The 27,506-nt window shown below is 39.3% G+C and overlaps 1 protein-coding gene across 4 annotated transcripts in view; it reads left to right on the plus strand.

Moving 5' to 3' along the window:
- The window catches only part of LOC122808806 (alpha-2-macroglobulin-like), a 2,637,399-nt gene that overhangs the window by 1,882,893 nt on the left and 727,000 nt on the right, over positions 1-27,506 (plus strand). For all 4 annotated transcript variants that reach the window (XM_044079865.1, XM_044079862.1, XM_044079863.1 and 1 more), the window contains exon 22: positions 19,696-19,747. In XM_044079865.1, the coding sequence (XP_043935800.1) occupies positions 19,696-19,747 (52 nt within the window). The remainder of the gene's footprint in view (positions 1-19,695; positions 19,748-27,506) is intronic.

Here is a 27,506-nt window from a genome sequence, read left to right on the forward strand (position 1 = left end):
CAGAGTGATCCTCATTGCCTGTTACTGGCCTCAACAAATTTGGTTCCCCTTTCTCTGGCTTTACCTGATGCAAATACCTTGGACTCTGGATCCATCTCTGGACCTCCTGTCTCATCCAGATGACTTGATCATCCAAACCTCCTGAGCATCAAGCTAACACCATGGTTTCTCCAGTTCTGTTAATTGTCAGGCAAATTAATCTTCTTTCCCCGGTTCTTAGAATTCTCTTAGCCTCTCATAAGCCAATCTACATGTAAACTCTATATCAGTAAATGGAAGAGATATACCATTTGGTCCCATGAAAGGAATATGCATCCATCAAAAGATTTTAGAATTCCTACCCTCTCTTTTTGATGCAGGAGCCTCTCCTCGTACTATTAAAATTGAGCTGGCAGCGATTTCAAATTTTCCTAATGATCTTGGGGTTAATTCCTTAACTTCTCATAAACTATGTAAAGCATTTTTAAAAGGAACTATTTTGTTAAACCCCCCGTTTAAAGATCCTATCCGTCCCTGGGATCTTACCCTAGTATTGCAGTCCCTTGTTCAGTCTCCTTTTGAACCTTCTGCTGAATGTGACCTAAAATATTTATCCTGGAAAACCTTATTCCTTGTAGCAGTAACATCTGGCAGGAGGATTTCTGAAATTCAAGTTTTATCTTGTAAGCCGCCATACCTGATTTTTCATAAAGACAGAGTTGCCTTGAGGATGAATCCCTCCTTTCTTCCTAAGATAGTGTCAGACATTAATATTAATCAGGTTGTTAATCTTCCAGTATTCTTTCCCAACTTTTCTAATAAAGGAGAATACTCCCTACACTTACTAGATGTTCATAGACAGTTATGTTTTTACCTGCACAGAACAAAAGATATTCAGATATCAGACCAACTGTTTGCTTCCTTCTCAAGTATCAAAATTGACAAACCAGTCAGCAAAGTAACTGTAAGCCAGTTGGCTAAGAGACTGTATATCCTTCATTTATGACAAAAAGAAAATTGAACTGCCTAGACCGGTAAAGGCTCACTCTACAAGATCTATGGCTACATCAGCAGTTTTTCAATCTCAGGCTTCCATGGATGGTATTTGTATAGCAGCAACTTGGGCTTCTCTTCATACCTTTATTACTCACTACAAATTAGACCAGGTCTCTAGAGGAAGAGCATCCTTTTTGTTCAGTGGTGCTCAGGAATATCCTTCCTTGAGTATGCCCGAGATCTAAGGTAGCTGGGGACTCTGTCCCATTTGTCAAGGATAAAATGAAGATTGACAACTTCAGATGAAGTTATGTACTCACCATAATGTTCCATTGAGTTGTCCCTCTTCATTTATCTTTGACTCCCCTCCCTTCTTCCCCCGGTCTTACAAATGCAAATGTCCTTTGGTGGAATGGATATAACACATGCCTCTCTCTTTTGATTTGTGTTACATAACACATATGGTTTTCATCAGGCCTTCTGTTTTTATGTCTGTTTATCTGTAAAATGCAAACTTGATCTGAGGTAACTAGGAGAGATGCATTGTGGGAAGAGTTTTTGGCCTGTGTGAGTTGTAGAAATGTCTGAGACAATCCCATTTCTTGGAACCAAACCCATTTGTCAAGCATAAATGAAGATGGACAACTCAGATGGAATATTATGGTGAGTACATAACTTCTTTTTTTCTCACTATGATGTCTGGCAGTGTTAAGTACAAATGTTTATTTTACCTTTTATAATACAATAATGAGAGCTGGACACTGTTTTGAAATACCTGCACTTGAGTGACTGTTCTAAGAATTGATTTAGTGCCATATTTTTTCAGTTGTTGCATTTATACCTATACCTTAATAGCTAATTGTTTACTTACACACACACACACACACACACACACACACACACACACACACACACACACACACACACACACACACACACACACACACTATAAGTGCAATAATGGTTGTGTGCTACAGTCCTGACTGTACATCTGGGCTGGTTTATGGTACCTAAGTATATAGCTGAAAATGTGTTATTTGTTACAACATAAACTGTAGTTAAGAGTAGGAAGGCTGTATGGATAGGCTACATTGCTGTACTTGCAGGATGTATACCTGGGGATACATGCTTACACTAACCTTTTCTTGGTTTTGCTGACACATCAGGGTTACATGTAGACAAAGAACACATGCAGGCTTTGGAAATAATGGAGTTTTACACTAACGTACATTTTCCATACAGTGATTAGCTGGGCTCATTGCATGCCAAAAAGATCAATATTTGATTAGTTGGACTCCCCCAGAAATGTCATTTCCCAGTATCTTTTATAAGTCCACCATGAATGTTATGGAGTGCACCCCAACTCTCCAGCTAATATAAACATTTTCAGAGTCACACCAAGGTGAGACAATTTGATAAGATGGATGTTGTCAAATATTTGGAAAACAGATTAGACTTCACAAGAAAAAAATGCTACTTTAATCAGCAGCTCAGTATTCCTTAACAGGCAGATCTTTCACTTGAGAACACTTTATGAAGTAATCCAAAATATGCATCTTTTCTTAGTTAAACCTGTTGGCTCTCCATGGCTTAAATATGTGCTAGCCACTTATAGTGGTTATGTTCTGGACTAGTCCCATTCAAATTTACAGACTAAGGCTCATCAGGCCCTTAATCCAAGCCTGCAGAGGATTCAAGTCATAGAGAAAATACAGTATATGATATTTATTAATACCAGACAATATTATCAGATATTTCTGGTAACTGGGAGAGAGGGGAGAGGAGGGACTGGGAAGGGAAAACAGGTGGAAGTACTTGGATATGATATGTATCAGCACGTAGAATCACTTATAGTTGAAGAGGAGAACAAGGTTCCTACTTCTAATAGGGTGAATGAGAATAGGGAGTGCACCCAAATACAGAACTCAAAAAGTATGAAATAAATGAAAATGTAAACCTAAGCAATAGGTAGTTCTTCCTCTATGAAAACATGACTGTTTTTGTGAGTGGATCTTTATGTCCAGGGATTGATTACTGAGTCACCTTAAAAGCCATCAGTGAACCATGGTTGTGATCACTGTTGAAGTGAGGAACTGCTAATAACTATGAACATCTCAGATATACAGAGAAACTAGATTTTCACCAGTATACTGAACATCACTGCTTCAGATTTCAGATTTCATACATGTAACATCACTTTGTTTGCTTTCTGAGTTATTCTTAACTTTCTTACCCACTGATATGATTTTAATGTTTTATAGGTTCATAGCTAATTTCTAGGAAATTAGTTTGCAGACCATTGCATGCCTGTCCAAACTCACATATTGTAAAGTTCCATCTAGTCTCAAGGAGGGCAAGAAAGACCTTGGGAGAATTTGAGACTGCGCATCCAATTATCTAGGTTTATCTTGATGGTGGCAAAGGTGGTATACATCTTGACATGTAGTGGAACTTTGTTCCTGGGGTGGGTGATATGATGGAATATGAATCTGTCATGCCAACGTCGTATTTGTCTGTTGATAAAGATTTATTTCCTTTAACCAGGAATTTGATGTGATATTTATTCTATGAAGGAAAAGGAGTTCAAAGTGCTGAATCTTTCATAGCTCAAAAAGCTAGATACAGACATCTGTGGAGGAGTATGTAAGTGACTGAATACAGAGAGAGGGCTAACAGTCTGTCCTGATAAGTAAGATTTTGAGGCCACTGATCTTTTTAGTGATGAATCTCTTAGGTCTTTGAAGTTAAGCGATATGGTTAGGCAACTATGTTCAAAAGGATCATTATATTCACTAATTTGTGTGATTACTTACAAGTAAAGGCGAAGTAAGACTTTCCTGGATCTGGATGAAACACCTTTGGAAATTACATGAGCCAGAATACTACTATGGAGTCATGATGGTCAAATGATAAGGAATTATAAGCAAGAGTGCCTAGATTCATAGGTTCATAGGTAGGTACTAGGCTAGCGGCCCAAGGGCCTAAGTAAGCGTAGCCAACAAGGTTTCCTGGCTTACATCACCCAAGAAAGTTAATTTCCTGTGCTCCTGTCGAGCAAAGCCACAGAAGTGATCCCCGGGGTGTATTTCCTATTTCCCATCCACTCATCAAGATTTTTCTTGAAGAGTGCTAATGAGGAACTTTGCATGACATAGATGGGTAACTTGTTCCAGAGTATAGGAAGTCTCTGAGACAGGAATCTATCCCTCCAGCATGTCCTGTTTATTGGGTGACAAGGTTTAGGTCCCTAGAGTGCGTAGCTCAGAGGGATTGGGATTTCTTTAGGTGTAGAATGTCCAACAGCTCTGGTTTTAACATAGCTTTATATGCTAGGCAGAGATCTCCTCGGAGTAGGCGATATGCTACAGAGTAAAGCTGGAGTTTTTTTAGATGGTCAGTGTAGGGCATCTGTTTGAGGCCAGTAATTCTCTTTGTGAGGTATTTCTGTGGCCTTTCTAGCTGCTGAAGATATTTTGTGAGGTACATTCCAAAAGGGGTGTTGTACTCTATAATGGGTCTAATGAGTGCCGAGTAGAGGGGAACAATGACCTGTTTTTTCCTGGATGAGAACCTTTTTGTGATGAGGTGTGTCACATAGAAGGATTTTCTGACTACTGTGGTGATGTGATTATCAAAGGAGAGACTACTGACTACAAGATTGCCAAGTTTGAAACAGAGTCACCTCATAGATCCCACAATTGTCTTGCCCTAAAGCAGCTCAACTGGCTTGAGCTGCCCCAACTGCTGTTACTTAATCAACTCTCTACAGCACACAAATTGTACTACCTGCCCAACAAAACCCCATCACTACAACATCTACCCTACACAACCACCAGAACCTTAAGATCCAGTAACCAAACACAGAAATGATGCCGGTAAGTCCCTCTTTGCCTGCAACATAGCCAGAGTTTGGAATCATCTCCCAAATCACATTACTACTACAACCTCTGCCTTCCAATTTAAAAGACTCCTCAAAAGTCACTATTCAGACAACTGGCTCTGTTCCTTTGTCACACCAGGTTAAGCCACACCACTGCACTGTTGCATGAATTCATCTGCTAAAGTTCACCAATAACTTCCTCTAGTTAACCAGGTATACCTGTTCTACCCCAAACATATGGGCTTGTCAGATTGAACTCCTATTCAAACCTTTTGTACTTTTTTCTCAAATGCTGTACTAATTCTAACATCACAAAGTACCACATGCTACCCTTACTACCAATAATGCTTTAAAATGTTTTCTACTTCTTTTTCACAAATACTGTACTAGTCTCAGTCTTACAATGTACTGCATATAAACTGACTACCAGAAATGTTAATCTGTCTACTACATGCTGAAATGAGTCTGTAACTTACTTGTATATTGTTCTGAGAACAAGATGTTAAAATCTGATTATTGCATGCTGTAATGTAGACATACCAGAAATGTTTAACTCTGTCTACTACACAGGGAAATGAGTCTGTTATGTCCTTTTATATAGTCCTGAGAACAAGATGTTAATATTTGAATATTGCATATTGAATTGTAGTAATAGATGTAAATGAAATCCTCACTTGTACTTGTTTCTCCCCGGGCCTCTGCTGAATTCCCAGTTAACAAATGTAAAATAAAATAAAATAAAATAATACTGTCCACCTGGGTCCCAAGGTCTCTTATCACACGGCGTTAAGTAGACTGCCATTTATGTGGTAGTTCATGGGTACAGAGTTTTTACCAAAGAGGATGACAATGCACTTTTTGGCATTGACCTTGAGGCCATGCTTCTGACACCAGGCATCTGTCTCAGTGAGGCCCTTCTGTAGGATGTCCACATCATTTTGGGACAAAACTATGTCTCCAAGTTTGCAGTCATCTGCAGACTTCATTAGCCAGAGACCTTCTGTGTTAGCCTGTACTTCAGAGAAGTAGATACCAAATAGGAGAGGTCCCAAGACTGAACCTTGTGGTACTCCACTTGTCACTAGTTTGAAGTCAGATTTGGAGTCTGCAACTTTTACAGTGTGGGTTCTGTCAGTGAGCCAGTTGGCAACCCATCTTGTGATGTAGGGATTTTTACCTAGTTTAGTGAGTTTAGCTATAATTCCAGAATGGGGGATGGTGTTGAAAGCCTTGGTGAGATCAAGATAGGCTGTGTGAACCACCTTACCCTCGTCTACGGCTTTGGTGACTGCCTCAAAGAAGTTGATCAGGTTCAGAAGGCATGATCTGCTTTTCACAAACCTGAACTGGGTGGGGTCCAGAGTTTGGGGGTTACCAATGTCTTTGTTTATGAGTTCCATGATGATATGTTTCATGGCCTTGCAGACCAGGCTCGTCAGGCTAATAGGGCAATAGTTCCCAGGATCAGTGGTGGCTCCCTCTTTATGGAGTGGGATAACTGTTGCTGTGCGCCATTCAGTGGGCACAAAGCCTGATGTGAGACTATGACTGAACATGGTGCTTAGGTGGGGAGCCAGTTCGTTCTGAAGTTCGTGTAAAACACAGCCTGGGATGTTGTCCGGTCCCATGGATGCTGTGTTTTGATTTTAGAGAGTGTAGCTTTTACCTGCATAGATGTGATTACAGGGACTCTGCATTCTTCCTGTATAGATATGGGCCCTATAGGGGGTGTGTGTGTGTGGGGGGTAAAGTTAGCACTGAACCTATCTGCCAGGATGTTGGCAATATCAGTTGGTTCTGTAATTTTTGTGCCGTTGTGCTGTAACTCAGAGCAGATCTGGGTGTTGCCATTGAGATTCTTGACATAGCTATAGAATGCTTTGTGGTTGCCCTTAGAATCAGTGGCGATTTTGTTTTCGTAGCTAGCTTTGGAGGATCTTATAAGGGATCTCAGCTTCTTACTGAGGCTGACCAGGGAGTGCCTCCACTCATGGGATTTTACTCTCTTTTGCAACAGTTTCTTCCTTCTGTTGTAGAGTTTGTTTATGGTAGGGGACCACCAGCATCCATCCTTAGATTTTTATCCCCTTTTACGAGGAGTTTTATTATTCTAAACAAATACATATTCCTTGTAATTGTATGTAGCTGATTAATAGTAGAGTGCTGAAATAAAATATGTAATGCAACAAGAGAGCAATTTAAGAATTAGCTACTTTCTAGCTTTGTTAAATGTCATTTGTTTAAAAGTGAATCAAAATAGAAACAACACATATTTCAGCTTCCTTTACCCCTGAGGTAGGACATAAGCCAACTTCAGAAAACAGCCAGAGGGAGAAAAAAACACTTGGAGAATAATCACTCTGCCACTCAATTTCAATAACAGAGTTTTGATTACAGTTTGACAGGTAACTAATCTCTTCTGCAGGCTGTCACCGCTTTTTAGGGACTGCATTCAGTCGTGTGCTGTACAATCCTTGTTTTGCTTTTACATCTCTCTGCTGAGTTTGGCCTATTAACATAAATTCTCTTTATGGTGCATACTTTTCTTCAAAACTTTAGTTCTTTAGAAGTGTATTAAAATTACTTTTCTTGGAATACTGACTGTTTAGTCTAGATTCAGCAATCAAGTAGCCTTTCTCAAATCATCAGCCAGGTCATAGAGCATGATGAATGTTTTTTACATTATTTCCTTTGTGATATTTTAATAACAACTGGCTATTAGACATATAACTAATAATTACTCTGAAACTCATAATATTACCCTAGAGCAGCAAAATACCATATTATTGCAAATAAAATTTATATATATATACTCCATTGACCATCTCTTGTACATTACCCATTGATGCTTACTGCTAATGTTATCCTCACTGGTTATTGTATTTGAATACATATATATATATATATATATATATATATATATATATATATATATATAAAAAATATATATGTTTTTTTTTTACAATTGTATTTTCTAGTTTGATCTGTTATGACTTTTGTATTTTTTAATTGGATCTATTATAACTTTTATATTTCTTTCTGTATGTCTTTCAGGGAGCTTTTCTCCTGGGCCTCTACTGAAAATGGACATGTATCCAGCTAGAGTAGCACAGTTAACAAATGTAAAATAAAATAAATAACAGATCAGTTGATTTGTTATTTTATAACATTTTATGCCTCTTTTCTAGCTTCACTGAAAAAACTTTGTGTTTCAGTCATGGTGATTTAAACTTAACTTATTAATTTGTAACACCCATGGCACTGTTGTATTCATGAATTCCATTGCAGTTCATAACTCTTTGCTGTTTTAATACTCAATCTCAACAATGGATAGATGCTATATTTTTTAATCTACAGGTAGATATAAATTTCATTTTATAGGTGAGTTTATTTCGACTCTTGGGGGGGGTATCTCATGCTCTTTCATTGGGCTAAATTTTTGAAAATGTGATTGTTATATATTTCAGTGTATTACATAGTTCACTTAGAAGATTACTCCACTTTGCTTTTTCTAAAATAAAATAAATACAGACCCATGGTTGACTATTTTTGTCTGTTTAAACATGTGGGTTATCTGATCAGACATGATCCAACGTCTGCGCCAGTCACAAGCTGATCAGTTCCTCCCCTACATATAATACCTTAGGTTGAACCACAGATACTCAGAACTTGTTTATGGCTTGAACTGTTCAGACATGCACAGAGCTCTCTACAAAATCATTTTTCTCCTCTTATACTCTCTCCTACAATGAGAATTTTCTTAACTTTCGCCAGGTATTTTCTTTTTCTATATGACTATAGCTTAAAAAAAAGCATGGGCACAAATTGCTTCCTCAAGATCCACAAACAAGGTGTATCTATTGTCGGAGTGTAGCTCACCTAGACATGGACTGCCAGGCTTGTGCAGCCTTTAGTGACAGGTCCCTTCAAACATGGCAGGACAAATTAGTTCTTAAGGGGCTCCTTCTAGCTCAGACAGGAGCTACCCCTTCACCTTCACCTTCTACCTTTACCAACAAAGGGAAGGATAAAACTCAAACAAGGTCTTACGACTAGGAGAAAGAAGGAAGCAAATCTCCATCAAAGTTTCAAAAAAGAAATCACCAGAGCCAACCATGCTTATTGGTCCTGACCTAAAATTCCAAAAAAGATGGAACTGACAACCCCTCGGCCCTGTACTACTTCTCCAAGGGCTCATTTTCACCATAACTGGTGATGTCAAAGCTATATTCTGTAAAACTACGAGAAAAGATATACCGTTGGCCCTCCTTGGTAACCTCATCCTCTTGGTCATGTAGAAGCAATATAAAGATGGACATCGACAGGATGATAAATAAATTTACAGCTTGGGGTTATCCTGATACGATCCCATGAAAAAATAAAATCCAGAAATTCGGGGAAGCAGCCACAATGCTACAGATGCCAAAAGTAAAATTTATTGAGCACTTTCATCTCCAAATGTAAGACTTCTTCAGAATAAATTTAAAACTAGGTACATAGGTTTAAATATACACTCCTACAAAATCATTGGTTAAACCTATAATGACACACCTCCCTATGTGATTGTGTCTTTGACCTTAAAAAAAATACCATTCATAACCAAAAATACAAATATACAATTAAATTCTAAAAAAATTAAACCCTTGTCATAAATGGAATTAAATAAAAAAAGGCAGATTTGAGTTTTAATAGCGGGAAAAGAGAAATTCTATCATTCAGGCCTGGATAAACACTAGCATTTGATATGTGTTTACTGATATGATCCCATGGGAAGATGAGGACTGTTGGCCACCCTACCTCCCCCATGCAAGAATCTGCATTGATCCAACCCCTGGCTTTGAGTTCATCAGAACCAATTGAAACCGTAGTTCCTTTGTTGGTGCTGGAGATCCTGGTGTCTTCGATCCTGGCTATATCCCAATCTGTCTTAATGCCAATACCATTGGATAGAGATGAAACCCCCAGAGCCAAAGTTTCGGAGCCAAGCTTCAGGAATGTGATTCAACACTGAGGTTCCTGGAGCCATCTCTTCCCCTTGGTGCCTTGACTTTAGATAGCTCAGAACCAAGATCTGCTTCAGAACTGAGGCTTATTAGTGCCAAGCTATCCTTTTTCTCTTTGGAGCAGAGAGAATCATCAGAGCTGATAGCAGCTTTGCTTTTGAAGCCTTCAAAATGGTTTTGGCATCTTCCAAAAACAAAGCAGCTACTACTATTTTGACTCCACCCAAGCCCCACCTGCAGTCTATTTCTTTTCATCTACATCCAGTCATACAGGAACAGTAGGTACCTACAGCTTTTAAGGTAATTGCTTTGTCAGTTACCTGTCTGATTCTGACCCTTCTGCTGAACCGCCAGAAGGTGTTCCCAGAAAATGGACATGTAAGCAGAAACATCCAGACTCAGCACCTGAGTCCTTTCTGGAAGATACTGACTTACAGGAAGGAGAGGCTCCCTTTCCTTCCTCTCTGAAGATGTCTGCTTTGGAGACATTTTAGAATTAATGTAAAAGATAGTGGTTTGGACATCCCAAGATCCTTCTCTGGATGGCTCAGTATTCTTAGAGGCTTTCAGTTCCAAATTAACTTCATCCTGAGTGGTACCACCAGTTGACCCTCTTCTAGATCTAGTAGCTCAATGGGCATGGAAGGACCCTGATGTGGTGGAGCCAGTTCCAAAGAAGGCTGATATTATATTATCTGCCCTAACTGATAGGAAGCACAGGAGTAAGGGTCCACCTGTAGATGCTATGATGATGGCGACAGCCACGAAGAAGGAGCCATCAGAGGAAAGCTCTTCTATTTATCCTGCTAACAAAGAGTTTAGGGCATTGAATAGATATGGAAAGTGGACTTATGTGTCAGCAACTTTTGCCCTTCAGTCACTGCCAGCCCAGCTATCTGGAATTTTGTAAATAATTCTGTGTCATTTGTGAATATTGGTATGATTTATACAGAAGTGTGTGTATAGTACTGAGCTAAAATGTAACCACAGTATGCCCTGCTGGCTTAGAACAGAAATGTATATAAAATATTGTGACTCTTTAGATGTATATGTTTAATGGAAACTGGAACACAGGAGATTAACTTGAAAAAATTCAGAGAAAATAGTTAAAATTAAATTGTTCATAACCACGTAATAAAAGATAGGTTATCTCTCAGTTTCAATGCAGTAGCAGACAAAATGTTTAGAGCTAGAAGTGTTTTTGTGTTGTCTTGAAAGAGAAGTAATTGCTAGATTTAAGATGTAGAAGTTTTTTATTGTTCTATGACTTCCAGGATCTGCAAAGATCTGAAAGACATGTATTTTTCATAGGGAGATATTACATTCTGTTAGTCCTGACAATGGGGGGGGGGGTGTTAGCTTGGGAACTAAAATCAGGTGACAAAAGGTGATGTTATCCAAGCTAACCCAGCAATAATATTTGATATTAATTTAAGAACTCTCTCAGAGAGAGACACTGTGCATTTTGTATTTTCTCTTTGAACTGGAAACATTCACTAATCACCACCTTCTGCACTTGCCTTGCTGTAAGTAAGTTTTTAGGCCATAGTAACCTTTTTAGATGCAGATAGGAATATAGTAAAGTATAGATTAGATGTTTTCTTTATTTATTTGAGACTGTCCTGCACTGTTGTTTTAATATTTCCTGTGATTTTGAACTCAATGTAACTGATTACTTATTTAGTATTGTCTTGTTCTTTTATTATTTATTATTACTTATATTTAAACCTTTCAGTTGTGGCTGGTCTGTTTAGAGATATTTAAGCTCTTAGCATACTTGCATATGTATTTGGTGACATTGTACAGGCCACTCCTAAAATAGCCGTGCTCTTGGTCAGACTACTATTTGGATTAATAGTAACATTACACTGTAGGATTGGACACCTTTGTTAAGGGCCTTAAAGTAGCTGATAAGTAATGACTAGTGGCAGTGGAAACTACCTTATAGTCTGGGCAGAAGGTCACATAGCTAGTAAACCTGTGCCAACCTTTCCCAGGAGTGTGTGTGTGTGTGTGTGTGTGTGTGTGTGTGTGTGTGTGTGTGTGTGTGTGTGTGTGTGTGTGTGTGTGTGTGTGTGTGTTTGTATATAAATCAAACCTCAAAGTGTGTGTGTGTGTATGTCACCTACTTGGGCAGGGACATGAAGCACTGGTTGGACGGAGAGGGTACTGGAGGTTTTGGCTTGGCCACTCAGCTGAGATCTCAACACTATAGCTGTGCCATTGGAGAGTCTTATTGTGGATCTGGAGAAAGAGGGAGAAACCAGCCCCAGACTGACAGTGGTCTCTGTGTGCTTTTAAGGGAAATTGCACTTTACTGTGTGTGTGTACTTGTCATCGTCCCAGTGTGTATGTTCCCCACTGTTGCCAGTGGTGAGGATTGAGGCTCCTTGATTACTGGGCCAGTGCAGGGGCATCACAGCCTCATGTACACCCACAACCCTCTACTAATAACTCATTCTAGTACAAAGTGCAAGAGATGTATCTACACCAAGAATCTTGAATCCATGCTCTCTCACATTCAAAACAGTAACACGGAAGAGGCTGTCAACTCGCCCACCACTGCATATGCACATAGTACTCATTACTCATACACATAGTACACATCAAACACAAAAATCTACATACACGGAGGTTCTCTCGAAAAATTACATGAACACCAGAAACATCCAAAACAAAAGACTGTTACAACTAACACAGCCCCCACAGCACATAGCAACACCAGTGTCTCACCCACCAAGCCCGTAAGATGAAACACTCAAAAACTAAATTTTCCTGTCATTAGAGACTCAGTAGCAAGACAGACAGATGTTCCACTCACCAGGGTGGACAAGGAGAAAGTCACCGTCAGCTGCCAGTCTGGTGCCAGGATTCTTCAGATCACGCATGCACTCAGGTCTCTCAGCAATAAGTATCATTATGACTATGTCATAGTTCATGTTGGTGTGAACAACTTGAGGGGTACCTTGCTGGACTGTATGAAGAGAAACATGGTTGAACTCTCTGAGTATGTGTCTCAGGCAGGTATGTCCCTAGCCTTGAGCAGCATACTACCCTCACCTAGGAATGATGCCGCAGTATAAACAAAACATGATTGATTTCAATAATTGGCTTAGTTCTTGGTGTCATTCAAAGGGGTTCCAGTTCCTGTCAGCTTGGGAAGGCATAGTCGACAAACCTCACTGCTTTGCCAGAGACAGTTTGCACCTCACCTGTAGGCATTTGGCTGCTGGCAAAAGCTCTTGCCTCCCCCTAGTGCCTTTTTAGATAAAGTCTGAAAAACAACATTACCCATGTGAAATTAGCCAATCAGAACAAAATAAGGGTCATGTGCAGTCACAGAAACCAGGTGCAGGGCCTCAGAGAGCACCCTGGCCTTGCAAGGCTACAATGTTTTCTCCACCTTTAGACCACAAAATGGACATGTGAAAACCAGAGGAGGCTGTGTTTCTATCTATGTTAGAGATAAATGCACCTTCTGTCTAGTTAGACTGGACAATTCAATGGAGTTATTCCAAATCCAGATTATGGTGGGTAAGACCCTCATTCAAGTCATAGCTCCCCCTCCATGGGTCACAATGCCCATGAAGCCTACTTGACCAAACTTTAAAAAACTGTTAAAACGAACCAGGAACAGTGAGAGAAGTTCTTCTGTATGTTGAAAAATCCAAGTATTTATTATACTGTTAAAACGTCTATAGGTCTAAATGGTGGGGCATGCAGCCTTTTATGCAGTTTAGGAGTGCCAAAAAAGGCTGGGATTCTAGGTGCTGCCATTGATAAATATTTATGGGTATCCATATCAATGGAACCTTCTAGGAATAAATCATTTAAAGTTTCCCTAATCTTACTATATGCTACGTTGACCTCGTTCAATGTCACCTGCCTATAAGAAGGAGTTTCTAGATGTTTGAACATATAGTCAACATAGGTGCAGTGATCCATAAATACAAGACCTCCCCCTTTATCTGGTTTCATTACCCTGATGTTACATTCTTTCAATAAATTAATGAAATACTGTTCCAAAAAGGTAATATTATTGATGTATTTATGACGTCTATGTGTCACATTGTTCTTGATGGCCCAGAAATCAACTTCGCACATTTTTATAAACGTGTGCAAAGACTTTTTATCGAAAGACTTATCTTTTGTTCCTAGTCGCAAAATGGATATTGGAAAAACTGTTATTGATTTGAAAGTTTTTGTCCGTAAGCTTAATTTGAATCTATTGATGGGTAATAATTTGCCCATAACTAATGCATTAAGAATCTCTAGTTCTTACAACCCTCCTCTCCACCCTACTTTGCACACGTTTGAAAAAATATGCGAAGTTGATTTCTGGGCCATCAAGAACAATGTGACACATAGACGTCATAAATACATCAATAATATTACCTTTTTGGAACAGGATTTCATTAATTTATTGAAAAGAATGTAACATCAGGGTAATGAAACCAGATAAAGGGGGAGGTCTTGTATTTATGGATCACTGCACCTATGTTGACTATATGTTCAAACATCTAGAAACTCCCTCTTATAGGCAGGTGACATTGAACGAGGTCAACATAGCATATAGTAAGATTAGGGAAACTTTAAATGATTTATTCCTAGAAGGTTCCATTGATATGGATACCCATAAATATTTATCAATGGCAGCACCTAGAATCCCAGCTTTTTTTGGCACTCCTAAACTGCATAAAAGGCTGCATGCCCCACCATTTAGACCTATAGACGTTTTAACAGTATAATAAATACTTGGATTTTTCAACATACAGAAGAACTTCTCTCATTGTTCCTGGTTCGTTTTAACAGTTTTTTGCTTGTTTGTTTGGTGAAGTGGTTCACAGTCCAAATTTTACTGAACACTGGGTTATAGGGATTTCAATTATCCCACCATCAACTGGGAAACCTACACTAGCCCCAACTTGCTAAAGCAAGCGTTCCTTGACTTTGTTAATTCAAGTGCCCTGGAACAAATTGCTCATACTCCAACAAGAGGAACAAACATTCTAGCTGGTCCTCACTGACATGTCAAACAGATGCACTGCCACAACTGTCATTAGTTAACAACTCATTAGTTAAATCTGACCACAAAACAGTCACCTTCGAGCTGGCACTAACACCAAAACTCACAAAGGGCGAAATCAGACTAGAAAACTTCACCAAGGCAAGCTATACCCTCCTTGGTAAAGGTATAAATGTTTTCCAATCCCACCCCAAGTTGGAAGTGGTAACTACACCGAAGTTTACACTAAAGCCCTGTACAGTCAATTGTATGAGTATATAAACTCAGCTGTATCATAAAGAATCAAAGCTAGAGCCCCAAGTACAAAACAAGCTGCCATGGTGGACATCGAATATCAACAAACTTTGCAATAAACACAAAAAGTTGTTGCCCAAGAAAACAAAGGCAGGGCCCCAATAATGGAAGAGTACTCTCCACAGCCTCAACAGGCAAATAAGACAACTTGTCAAATTCTGTAAGGGCTCCTTTGAGAGAAACATAGCAATTACAGCCAAGGATAACCATAAGGCCTTTTACAGCTTCTTACGTAGCCTAAAACGGTAGGACCCAAGCATGTGCAGAATAGTGACCAACAGTATCACACACACACTGAACCCACAGAGATAGCAAACCTGCTAGCGGATAGGTTTGGCGAACATTTCACTCCCTTATCTCCTAATAACTTATCACAAACCTTCCCCCAAAACCCCCCCCCCCCACCCTACATATTTGAAGACAAGGTCCTCAAAGGCTTGTCCAAGCCAAAAAACATAGCCTCTATGGGACCAGATGACATTCCAGGCTGTCTTCTAAACAGGCTAAAACATGAACTACCATCACCATTAAGTACCCTTTTCAATCATAGCCTAACCACATGTTGTGTTTCTGTGGAATGGAGAACAGCAACAGTTATTCTCCTCCACAAAGGAGGCCTAGCAACAGACTCGGGAAATTACAGACCCAAAAGCCTGACCAGCCTTATCTGTAAGGCCATGGAACTTATCATTATGGACCTCATAAATAAAGACATAGATGACCTCCAAACCCTGGATCCTACCCAATTTGGCTTCATCAAGGGCAGATCCTGCCTGTTAAATCTGTTGGACTTCTTTGAAAATGTGACCAGGGCCAGTGATGAGGGCAAATCTGTACAGACAGCATAACTTGACTTGGCAAAGGCCTTCAACACAGTCCTACATTTAGGCATTACCGACAAACTTAAACTGAATGTAAACCCCTTTGTTGTAAGATGGGTTGCCAACTGGCTCACAAACCAGACACACACTATCAAAGTGGGTGACTCCACATTTATTTATTTATTTGCAGTTTGTTTTCCAGGATAGTCCATTGGGCTACAAGGAGCCCATTTTCAATGGAGTCCTGAGGAGAAAAGCTCCAGAGAAATACAAATGCATAGTTCAGAAAAAGCACAAATCCATAATATACATTTCAATTAAATGTTAAATACATATTTTGTATTGTACAAACCCATATTGCACAATTCAAATAGATGTTACATAATACAGAAATAGAAAAAGATTTTCATTAGGAATATTACATCAGGTTAATTCATGCATAAAGTGGTCTCAGAATTAAATCTCAGTCAGTCAATTAATCTCCCTATGCTCTTTCCACAACCTAAGAATAAGGGAGGAAGGACACTTCATACCTTTGATTTGTATCGGAAGCTTAGGTACTAACTTGACAGAACAAATCTCTTTGAAGGCTTAAAGACTTATTTCCTATATGAGGCAAATAAAGGTCAGCCTATCTGTAATCAACCATTACACGTTTGTTATCTCTGGCATTGTGTATTGTTACACCCACCATAGCAAGGTGAATCCAGGCAAAATAAAGAGACATCCCACCAGGGCCTTTTCCTGTTCAGTGGTATATTGGAAAGGAGTGGATTCTAGAAATATTCAAGAGGCAGCAACTTGGCCATTTGTCTATACTTTTATCAAGCACTACAAGCTGGATGCTATTTATAAATCCAAAGTTGGCTTTGTGAGGACATTAGTTGTCCTCTGGTATTGTAAGGAGTGGATTCTAGAAGTATTCAAAAGGCAGCAACTTGGTCATCTGTCTATACCTTTATCAAGCACTACAAGCTGGATGCCATTTATAAATCAAGATTTGGCTTTGTGAGGACATTGGTTGTCCTCTGGTATTGTTTTTGTTGCACTCACCATTTCAAGGTGAATCCAGGCAAGGTAAAGAATGGCACATTCCCAACAATATTCCGCTTTGCTAACCATGTGGCTGACCAAAAAAGATGCACCAGCATTTAGTTAAACAAGTTTAATACACTTTAGTTTAGCACTGTCATCCCACAAAACATCAACCAGCAGAACTGTTACTAATGGGATGTCACAGGGGTCAGTGCTGGGTCCCCCCACTGTTTGATATATACTTCTCAGAGATTCAGGTCAAGGGTTCCTACTACCTGACTGAACGTTTAGGTTAGCGAATACCTAAAAGTCTATGTGATAATAGCGAAAGCAAAAAAACGTGAACGTCCGATTTAACGCAGGGAATGAATTCCCTTGGCCGATATGTGGATTTTGCCTCTTTCCCCACTGTAGAGCAATCTCGTAGTAGGGGGGGTTTGGTTTAAATTTTTTTTTTTTTTGCGACTGAGGGAATTCATTCCCTACGTTAAATTGGCCGTTCACTGTTTTTAATTTTTCGATATTACCAGATTGATGTTTAGGTATTCGCTAACCTAAACGTTCGAACAGGTAATTTAGACGCCAGGTCAAAACTAAGGGGTGGGCTGACTAAGTTTGCAGATGACTGCAAACTAGGTGCAATCATTGAATTCCCCAGATGATATCAGTATACTCCAGGAGGGTCTCACGCAGACCAGTGACTGGTGTTATTAGTCAGTCTCATACTGAATGCAAAGAAATGCATCATCATTCCCTTCGGCACAAACAGTGTCCCTTCACTCTGTGAAATCAACAACAATACCGTGAGCACCTATGAAGTGGTAAGGAACCTGATATCACAAGTTGACTGCAACCTTAACTTCGATCACCCTGTGTCTGCTGTAGTAAGGAAGGCGTTTTATGTAGCACACTTGATTAGTAAAGGCATCGCCTCAAGAGAAAAAGAGGTTATAACCCCTATATACTTGGCACTAATCTGGCCCATAATTGAGTATAATGCCATATTTGGTATGTCCCATACAAAGCACCTGCAGCAACTGGAGAGACCTCAAAGGTTTCTAACAAAGAAAATCAAAAAGCTCCAGCATATGCCTTACAAAGACCGAATAAAGTCCCTGTCACTATACTCCATGTCGTATAGACTTCTTAGGGGAGACTTATGCCTGGCCTACAGAGCAATCCAAGACCTAAACCTAATGAACTTGCTGCATATCAGTAAATCAAACAGGACTAAGTCTACCTGTTCCAGGGACCTAAATACGGCCTGCAACTTAAATAGGAGATGCTGGAGAGACAGATTTATCTCCCAGCGACTGCCACATCTTTACAACAGACTACCAATGCATGTGAAACAGAGAACCTCTATGACATTGTTTAAGAGGAAACTGGATGAGTGGATGGGGCATTGTAAATTCTTATCGGAGTAGCGCCTACAAACCTGCTGGACATGGGTAGTCATCACTAAATGCAATCTTGGGTATTGACTAGCATTTTCATGGTATTACATTAGGATAAAATGGCCAGGCTTAAAATGACCTTTGGGTCAATTGCCTAGTAATCTGCTATGATCCTATGATTTTTCTTATGCTCAACAGGCTAGGGAAAGCAACAGCCTGACTCTACTTCCCACATATTCTCTGTGGGAACAGATAATGTAGGAGACAGCTTCTTTTCTGAGGACTGCAACACAGATAATGGTCATCAAGTAAAAGCTGCACCTATAACTGTTATATTATAAATCTACAACTACTATACAAATATATGTAAGTATTGGGTAGACTCCTGCTGGAATAATTTTGAATTTGAGTAAATATGAGGCTATTACAATGTAGGGAAAATACATTATTTAGTATTCAAGAACTGACTGATCAGCTGCAGATCTAGCCATGAAGAGGCCTTTCTTGAATGAAAAATACTTAAAAGCTGTATAATTCCCATAAATTCATGGAGTAACTTAACCGATTACAGTTTTGACTCTGAGGGCAGTTTGACATAGTTGGCACAGTATTTGAAAATCTAACTTTTAAATATTAGCTTAGAATATTGGAAGCCCCCCCCCCCCCCCCCCGATAGCAGTTGCAAAGCAGCATTTCATTGAGGACAACTGGAGGGGATACTTTAATAACTGACATCAGTAAATTTTTTTTTTATACTTTTCTTTCTGGATTTCTTGCAATCATGTGCATATTTATTGCCTAATTAAACAGAACTATAATTACACTATTTAACTGTATGTGCCTGTCCATGTATCATTACTCCCTTCCTTCCTGTGGAGTTTGTCTACCTGACAGCTGATCATCTTGCAAGTGCAAAATACATGATTTTTTTGTCACTGCTCAAAAACGTCTGCCTAACCTTGCTTATTATGTACTATGTACTAGGTGCTATGAAATTTCCTCCAAGCAGTACACAGATAGGCAACAGGGGGATGAATACATAGCATCAAACTTATCTTATAGCTGGCATTTATTTTTTGAGGTACTGGTAATACTTCTTGAAATGTGTTTACTTCCACTTCTGTAAACTGTATTTTATGACAGAGCAGCACTGATTAAAACTATGAAAGAAAAAGAATCATGCATTAAAATCAAAGTCCTCTTTTTATTTGTCTGAAGATTCACTATTAACATAGTAACACTCTTGTCTTTTTATTTTGAACAGCCTGAAGGTACACAAGTGGAAATGGCGAAGAGTTCCCTAGTTTGCACAGATGGTAAGATTAAACTGTAATACAGTTTCTTTAAAGTGGATATGACACGTATATGTAGCTATTACATAGTGATTGCGCAAACTCTAGAAGCTTAGTTTGTTACTGAGCAATTTGTAGAGTGATGTTTATACAGGATAATGTACCTGTGTCCATATTATTCAGAATAAGAGACCCTTATCACTGAGGCATTGCATATGCCATTTTATTCATATCTAGAAAAGAAAAAGGGGGATGCATACAGTTGTCATTAATAACGAATTTATGTGAAACTGACATATTGCATTATAAATATATATGAAGAAGTAATGCGTGTGAATTCTGTCTCCAAAAAAATAAAAACATTAAAAATACCTGCTTGGCTTCCTAGTGCAGAGTGATGGAACCCTGAATGCAGCCCAGGTAACAGGGATAGATGATGAAGTACTTGTCTGTCTTATAAAGCATAAGAGAAAAATCCAAGCCACATAGTAATTCCAGAAAGTAACAGAAAGCAGAAATGAAAGTATATATTTCTGTGGTTTATAGCTTTTACTTTTACTGTTGTTTAGTACTGTAATCCTTTGTTACATAAATTATATTTTATTTATTTATTTTATATATATATATATATATATATATATATATATATATATATATATATATAATATATATATATATATATATATCTACTATTACATGTGATTAGACTGTATTGCATTCAGGTCTTTTGGGGTCAGTTTGTGACCCTAAAACCCATATTGTGTCTGAGGAAAGCAAGATTCACAAGAAAGAATGCCAGTGTTAATATTTGCCAGGCTATATCATAGAAAAGTCTAAGTCATTAATTGTTTTTATTTTTTATTTTATTGAGGTTAGATAACCAAGTAAGTGAACATACACTATTCAGTCATTACCCAGACACAATCCTAAATATATAAGCTAATATCCAGCAAGATTATTTCATTAGTAGAAAGATGGAGTAACATAATACTTCTTCCCATGAGTAGGGATACAATATTCTGTGGCCGAGATTCATGAAGATCATTTATGGTGTTGTGGAATCCTTTGCTGTACAAAATATGACTTACAATTGCTATGCCATGCAGTGAGGCAGTATGAATTAAAATATAAAAGTACATTCTGTCCTGCATAGAGTATCCTGTGCAGTGCTGGTCACACTGATGAGACTGTCCAACTTAAAACTTGGTTATACTTTGTGGGCAAGTTATTCATGAACAAACAGTACAGAAAAAAGCAGCAGAAGCCAGAGATGCCATGTTGTTTCTGTATTAAAGTCTTGCACTATGTGAATAGTGATGCACTGAGACCTACACGTTATCCTCGTATTTTCAGTTTAAGAACAAGATTGACGAGTAGTTTTGGACTAACAATTAGTCAATATAATGATGCACTGATAATGCTTATAGAACAGAAGTATGCTAGAGGGCAGAGTTCAAGTGACTTTTGCAGTACACCAAATATATTACAGTGTTGACTTGATTGGGTATGTGGTTCATGTGGAGTGTGATTTATGCAATGCATACAGAGTGCCACTCTATAACACTCAGGTTAGGGCTGTCACCCTTTCATATGACGAAAGTAGAAAAATTCTTACTGAAAAGTAAGATTTTGTAGTACATATCATACCCACAGCTAGTGCAAAAGGCAGAATTTCACCTTATTACTGAAATAATGTCTCGTGTTATAGAGTTTTAGCTACTTCTGTTGTTTTGTGTCATAAATTCACAGGTTCAGTTGGATGTTACTAGGCTAATGGCTCTAGGGCCCTTACAAGACTAGCCAAGTTCAACCCTTGTTCCCTTAAGGCTCTAGAGATATGGTCTATATCATACTGAGATGTTTAAGATATATTTTTTCAGTGAGCCGGTGGTGGTGCAGCGGTTAGTGTTGTTGCCTCACAACAAGAGGTTCTCTGGTTCCATTCTCGGCTGGAGCACCTTCTGTGCAGAGTCTGCATGTCCTCCCTGCAGTTGAGTGAGTTTTGAAGATGTGCCGTAGGTGCGCGCGCGCGCGTGTGTGTGTGTGTGTGTGTGTGTGTGTGTGTGTGTGTGTGTATGTGTGTATGCCTTCTGTGAAGATTGGGTGCCAGTCTGGCAACTCATCACCATAAAAATCTCCACTGCCAGTCAAACTGTGGACCAGTGATCCACTATGGCGACCCCTAATGGGAGAAGCTGAAAGACAATTTTATCATTGTATTTTTCAGTACTTGGTGGAAAGTTTGAAAGTATTTTTCCCCTAAAATATTATGACATTTGCGATTTTTCACATTTTTCACAGGACATAACTGTGGAAATCAGGATGGTCTTGCAAAAAGAGGAACATGAGTAAACCCTAAGATAGGATTGCAGGACACATGCACTCCTGTGGTATTACAGATGTACCACATATCAGTTGAACATCAATAATAGAGACAGTATTAGAAAGCTAACATATTGTTACTAGCTACAGCTATTATTTGTCATGATATTGATAGTTAGTAAACAGTTTACATATGTCTGCTATTGTCACAGGCAGAATAAAGGTGGCTTTTATTTAGGTATCCTCCTTGTAATTGCCAAAATTCATTCCTTGTGCAATCTAAATGCACAGTATAAAGCATACTGTAGATTAGCATATCCTTACGTAGGAAGATGAAGGTAGTTCTAAGTACCAGTTTATATATATACATATATATATATATATATATATATATATATATATATATATATATATATATATATATATATATCTTGTGGTACTTAGAGACTTTGAAGCAGTGATGTATTTCAGAGCAGTAACATATTCCAGCATCTTAGAAATGTTAGATATTTTCTTTTTTTCCTTATTTGTAATAGTAAACCATTGATGACAGTATGCAAATATGTGAATTTCACTGTCATCTCTGATAGTCTACTTATATATGACAAAACAGGTGTAAGAGAGCTGTAGGCTGGGAATCATTGTGATACACATATGTATTCATAGATTTATAAATATATTAACGAGGTAGGTGGGCTGGTCTGGTGACACTTTTCATCCATGACCTTGACCAAAGGCAAAAGTGACAGCAATGACTTTTATAAGAACACATGTAACATGTAATTTAAAAAAAAATGAAATCACTCATATGCAGCATTCATAAGACAGAGAAACAATTCTAAACATCACACAGAAGAACAGTCAGTATTAGACAGAAATGTATGTTGGATATTAATAAATATATTTACAGGGCTAATGCATGAGCAGACAGATAAAATAATATCATGCAGCTTGGAAAATCATATCATGCAACTTGAGTATAGCTGGCTTGCAGTGCTTTATATCATACAGTATTATTGTGAATGTCGAAGTATGCAATTCTATAAGCCAGACGCATATATAAAACATATTGCTCATTTTTGTTTTAATACACATTACATTCTATCCAGGTTAGTTTTTGTGGTCATTTTTTTATCACATTTGTTTTGTTCAATGTAGGTCAGAAGCTAATAGATCTTACTTGATCCAGTCCATACATTGCAAAGGTTGGAGTACTTGCTGCAGGTGGATGTCCTTTTGTACTTAATCATTCACCAGCTTGAACACCTTCCTTTGAACCCATTATGTATCTGTGCCACCATTCTTTCGCTACAAATCTTGTTGCCACATTTCAGCATTAGCTGGGTCTTTGTGCAGCTAGAGCCCCAGAGAAATTTAAAGTGTCCCTTTTCATCCTTTTGTTCATGTAAATCAAGTATTCTCTCATAATTTCACTTATTAAGTAATTTCGAACAGCTTTGACAAATTGTTCAAATATTTATTTCATCTATATTAGACCACCAGTCCTGCTTATTTCACTTCTACTTAATATTTTACTCCCTGTCTCCTATCTAAAGCCTTCCCTTTCCTCTGTTTATAACATTTTTCACTGACAGTAAGGAATATAACTGTGATGACTGGGGAGAGATGGGCAAAGGCTGCCAGCCTAGTCAAATAGAATTAGATTCATAATTCTATCAACTGTATAAATAAATGTAAATACAGGCTTGTGTCTTTAAATGTAAGAAAACACTGTATAATGTGAACTTCAAGATTGTTGCAGCATTGCCATCTGCTGTAAGGAAAACCAAGCCAAGTATTTCAAATGTATCTTAAGTTGAAAAGATCTTATGAATCTCTTTAATGTTTTACAATTTGGCTCCAGTGCGGCTGGATGAAGGTTTCATGCCCATTGGTTTAATGCTAAAGTTTATGACCAGAATTTACATGTGGAAGGTGCTTTATTGCTCTAGTTTCTGATAGAATATACATGTGAAATGTCTTCTATTGTAAGTTTCTGTGCAGGTGTTAGATTGCTAAATAATGCAGTTTGTTTGCCTGGGAAAACCTAAGTGTCAAAAATGATGTAATTTGGGGAGGGACCCAGCAAACATGTTTGTTAGAATTTTTTAAATACTGTTTCTCAGAAGAGACTGAAAGCATTTTAACTTTGGGCATCTAACTTACCAGCACTCTGCCTTATGCACACATGTAAGTTTTAGCACTGTGATTTCTTGTAGGAATAGTTAAAGCTAGTAATGATTAATTGGATATTTTTCTTTGAAATCAGACCAGTGTTACTGTATTATTTTAAGTTTCTGTGTGATCTCTGAACTCTTAGACATCTCTGTGGTGTAGTAGTTTTGTCTTTTGTTTTAATTATTTATTATTAAATATGTTTAAAACCTTCTACCTGTGGCTGATTTGTGTAGAGATAAGCTCTAGAGTACATTGCATATTTATAGAGGTTATTGTAACAGGCCACTCTAAAGTAAGCCTTGACTGTTAGTCGTACTACCATTGGATATTAATATTGCACAGTAATAATTGGACACCATTTAAGGGCCTTTTTGTAGCTGATATTATTAACTGGGTGGTGGCAGTAATTACTAGTGTATAGTCTAGGTAAAGGAGCACAGTTGGAGAATCTGTGTCAGCCTTTCCCAGGAGTGTCTGTGAAGTTGTATAAATACTTATCTCAAAGTGTGTGTGTTTTGTGTCAGCTACGTGGCAGGCACATGAAGCACTGGTTGGACAGAGAGGGTACTGGAGGTTTTAGCTTGCCCAGTTAGGCTGAGACCTGGACCCTATAGCTGTGTCAGTGGGGAGTCTTATTGGGGACCTGGTGAGCAAGAGAGTAACCAGCCCCAGACTGACTGTGTTCTCCGTGTGCACTTAAGGGAAATTGTACTTTACTGTGTGTATTAGTTATCCTTTCCTGTTCTAGGAGACAACCTCCCTGGTGTTAGTGGTGAGGATTGAGGCTCCTTGATTGCTGGGCCAGGGCACGGTTGTCACAAGTGTTTGGCAGTGGTTGGATCTACTTCACATACTAATCAGCTTGTAGTGGTGTGTGTAGAGTGAATTCCTGTAGCTTATGTACAGTGATCTCTAAAAGTGTTTTGTACTCTAAAACAGCCATGCAGTGTATACTCAGAGTTCAGATCACAATTGTTTTATTTCTTTTGTTAGCTTAGTGTTAGTCAGGGTAAGCAGGCAGCATGTCAGCAAAAGAGTATTGAAAGCTGACAAGGAGCCAGCTAGTGGAGATGTGCCAGGCTAGGGGACTGGTGCATGGAAACCTGACTAAAGCAGACCTGATTGCAGCCTTGGTTAAAACTGCATCAGAAAACAGCAGCCTGGAGGACAATCAAACCGACAGTGGAGATACAATATCCTTAGAGAATGGACAGCTCAACCTTTCTGCAGTGGACTTAAAAATCTAGCTGGAGCTATAAAGACTTGAGTTGGAGGCCAGGCGTATGGAACTAGAAGCAGCTGAGAAAAATGAGGAGTCTACAAGCTGAGGAAAATGAACGGCAGAGGAGGCATGAGAGGGAAATGCTGACTCTTCGTCAGAGTCATGGAGGTAATGGGGAAGGGAGTAACCAGACCCCAGAAGCACACAAGGTCAGTAAATTTCTTCCACAGTTTAAAGAGAGGGATAATTTTGATAGCTTCATTCATATGTTTGAGAGGGTATGTAAACAGTGTGAAGTTGACCAAGGGCTCTGGGTACAGTTCCTGACCCCCTTACTCCATGGTAAAGCTGTAACTTCATTAGCAAAAATGCATGATACTGACTGTTTTGATTATACTGCTGTAAAAAGGCATTTATTAAAATGTTTTAAGCTAACACCTGAAATGCATAGGAAAAAGTTTTGTGAGCATAGACGCAAGGCAGATGAAAATGTATGTGAATATGTTGTTGAACTGAGCACTTATTTTCTTAGCTGGGTGAGTGGATGTCAGGTCACCACTTTTGAAGGGCTGGCAGACCTTTTGGTGAGGGAACAAGCCCTTAGCACTTTGTCTGAGGACATGAGGATCTGGTTAGCTGATAAACAATGTGCTACTTCAGAGGAGTTGGGGAAGAAGGGAGACCTATACCTAGCAAGCAGGGCAGCCCTGCACAGGAAAGGGACCCCTAGTACTACTCATGGGACTAAAGGAACCCATGGTGAGCAGCACAGACTGCCCCAACAGAATCCGCCAGTAGCAGGGGAAGCCACTAGTCCAGGTACACGTCCAGGAGCTAGGGTTAAAAGTTTTGAATGCAACCTGTGGGGCCATGTGGCATACAGATGTCCACAGAGGCAAGCTGGGGAACCAAGGTTGTGGGAGCCAGTAAGTGGGAAAGACAAAATGCCAACAGTGGGTTGTCTTGAGACAACAGGGGTATGGAACTACCATCCTGCAGATGTCCTGAGAGAGAAGGATTTGGATGAGGCAGTACTATGTACTTATGTAGTTACATGCAGTGATGCTAGGAGACAAGCATGTGGGTCTGGTAGCCTGGGGGAGACCCAGGCAAACTGCATACTTGCAGTCAGGACTGCTGAGGTGGTTACGTCAGGGAGTGAGCTATGCTGTAGCAGTGAGACTGAATGTGAGCCACAGCTGCTTGTGGGTACTGATGGACAGGGTAACTGCAAAGGTAGAGGCACCGCTGTCAGAGGATGCCAGACTTCCTGTGGAAGGGGAGCTGGGAAGGGTTACAAGGAGAGACTTGAGACAGGCTCAGCTCTCAGACCCTACATTGCAAGGTCTGAGGCAGGTAGCTAGGGAGGCACCTGATTCTCAAGGGAAGGGGGAATCTGTATACTAGAACAAAATTTTACTGTGCAGAGAGTGGACACCTGAAGGAGGGTTAGAAGGTGAGAGAGTACAGCAGTTGGTAGTGCCTAGAGCTTACCGTCTGGAGGTTCTAGCTATAGCCCATGATATTCCCTTTGCAGGTCATATGGGCATAGAACATACAAAGAGGCATATTATGCAAAACTTTTATTGGCCTGGAATTTCCAGGGCTGCAACAGGGTGCTGCAGGACCTGTGAGCAGTGCCAAAAGATAGGCAAGGCAGGAGACAAGGTGAAAGCTCCTTTGATGCCTATGCCTGTGATTGAGGAGCCATTTCAGAGGGTAGCTATGGATATTGTGTGTCCTCTGAGCGCCCCAAGTTCCACAGGGAAAAAGTATATCCTACTGATTGTAGATTATGCTACATGATAACCTGAGGCAGTGGCTTTGTCCTCCATTGAGGCCGAGTAGGTGGTAAACCTACTTACCAGGCTTACCGTCTGGAGGTTCTAGCTATAGCCCATGATATTCCCTTTGCAGGTCATATGGGCATAGAACATACATAGGCTTTGTCCTCCATTGAGGCCGAGTAGGTGGTAAACCTACTTACCAGGCTTACCGTCTGGAGGTTCTAGCTATAGCCCATGATATTCCCTTTGCAGGTCATATGGGCATAGAACATAC

Source organism: Protopterus annectens, chromosome 8.part0 (genome assembly GCF_019279795.1).
Source record: "Protopterus annectens isolate FY-2018-M chromosome 8.part0, PAN1.0, whole genome shotgun sequence".
Lineage (NCBI taxonomy): Eukaryota > Metazoa > Chordata > Ceratodontiformes > Protopteridae > Protopterus > Protopterus annectens.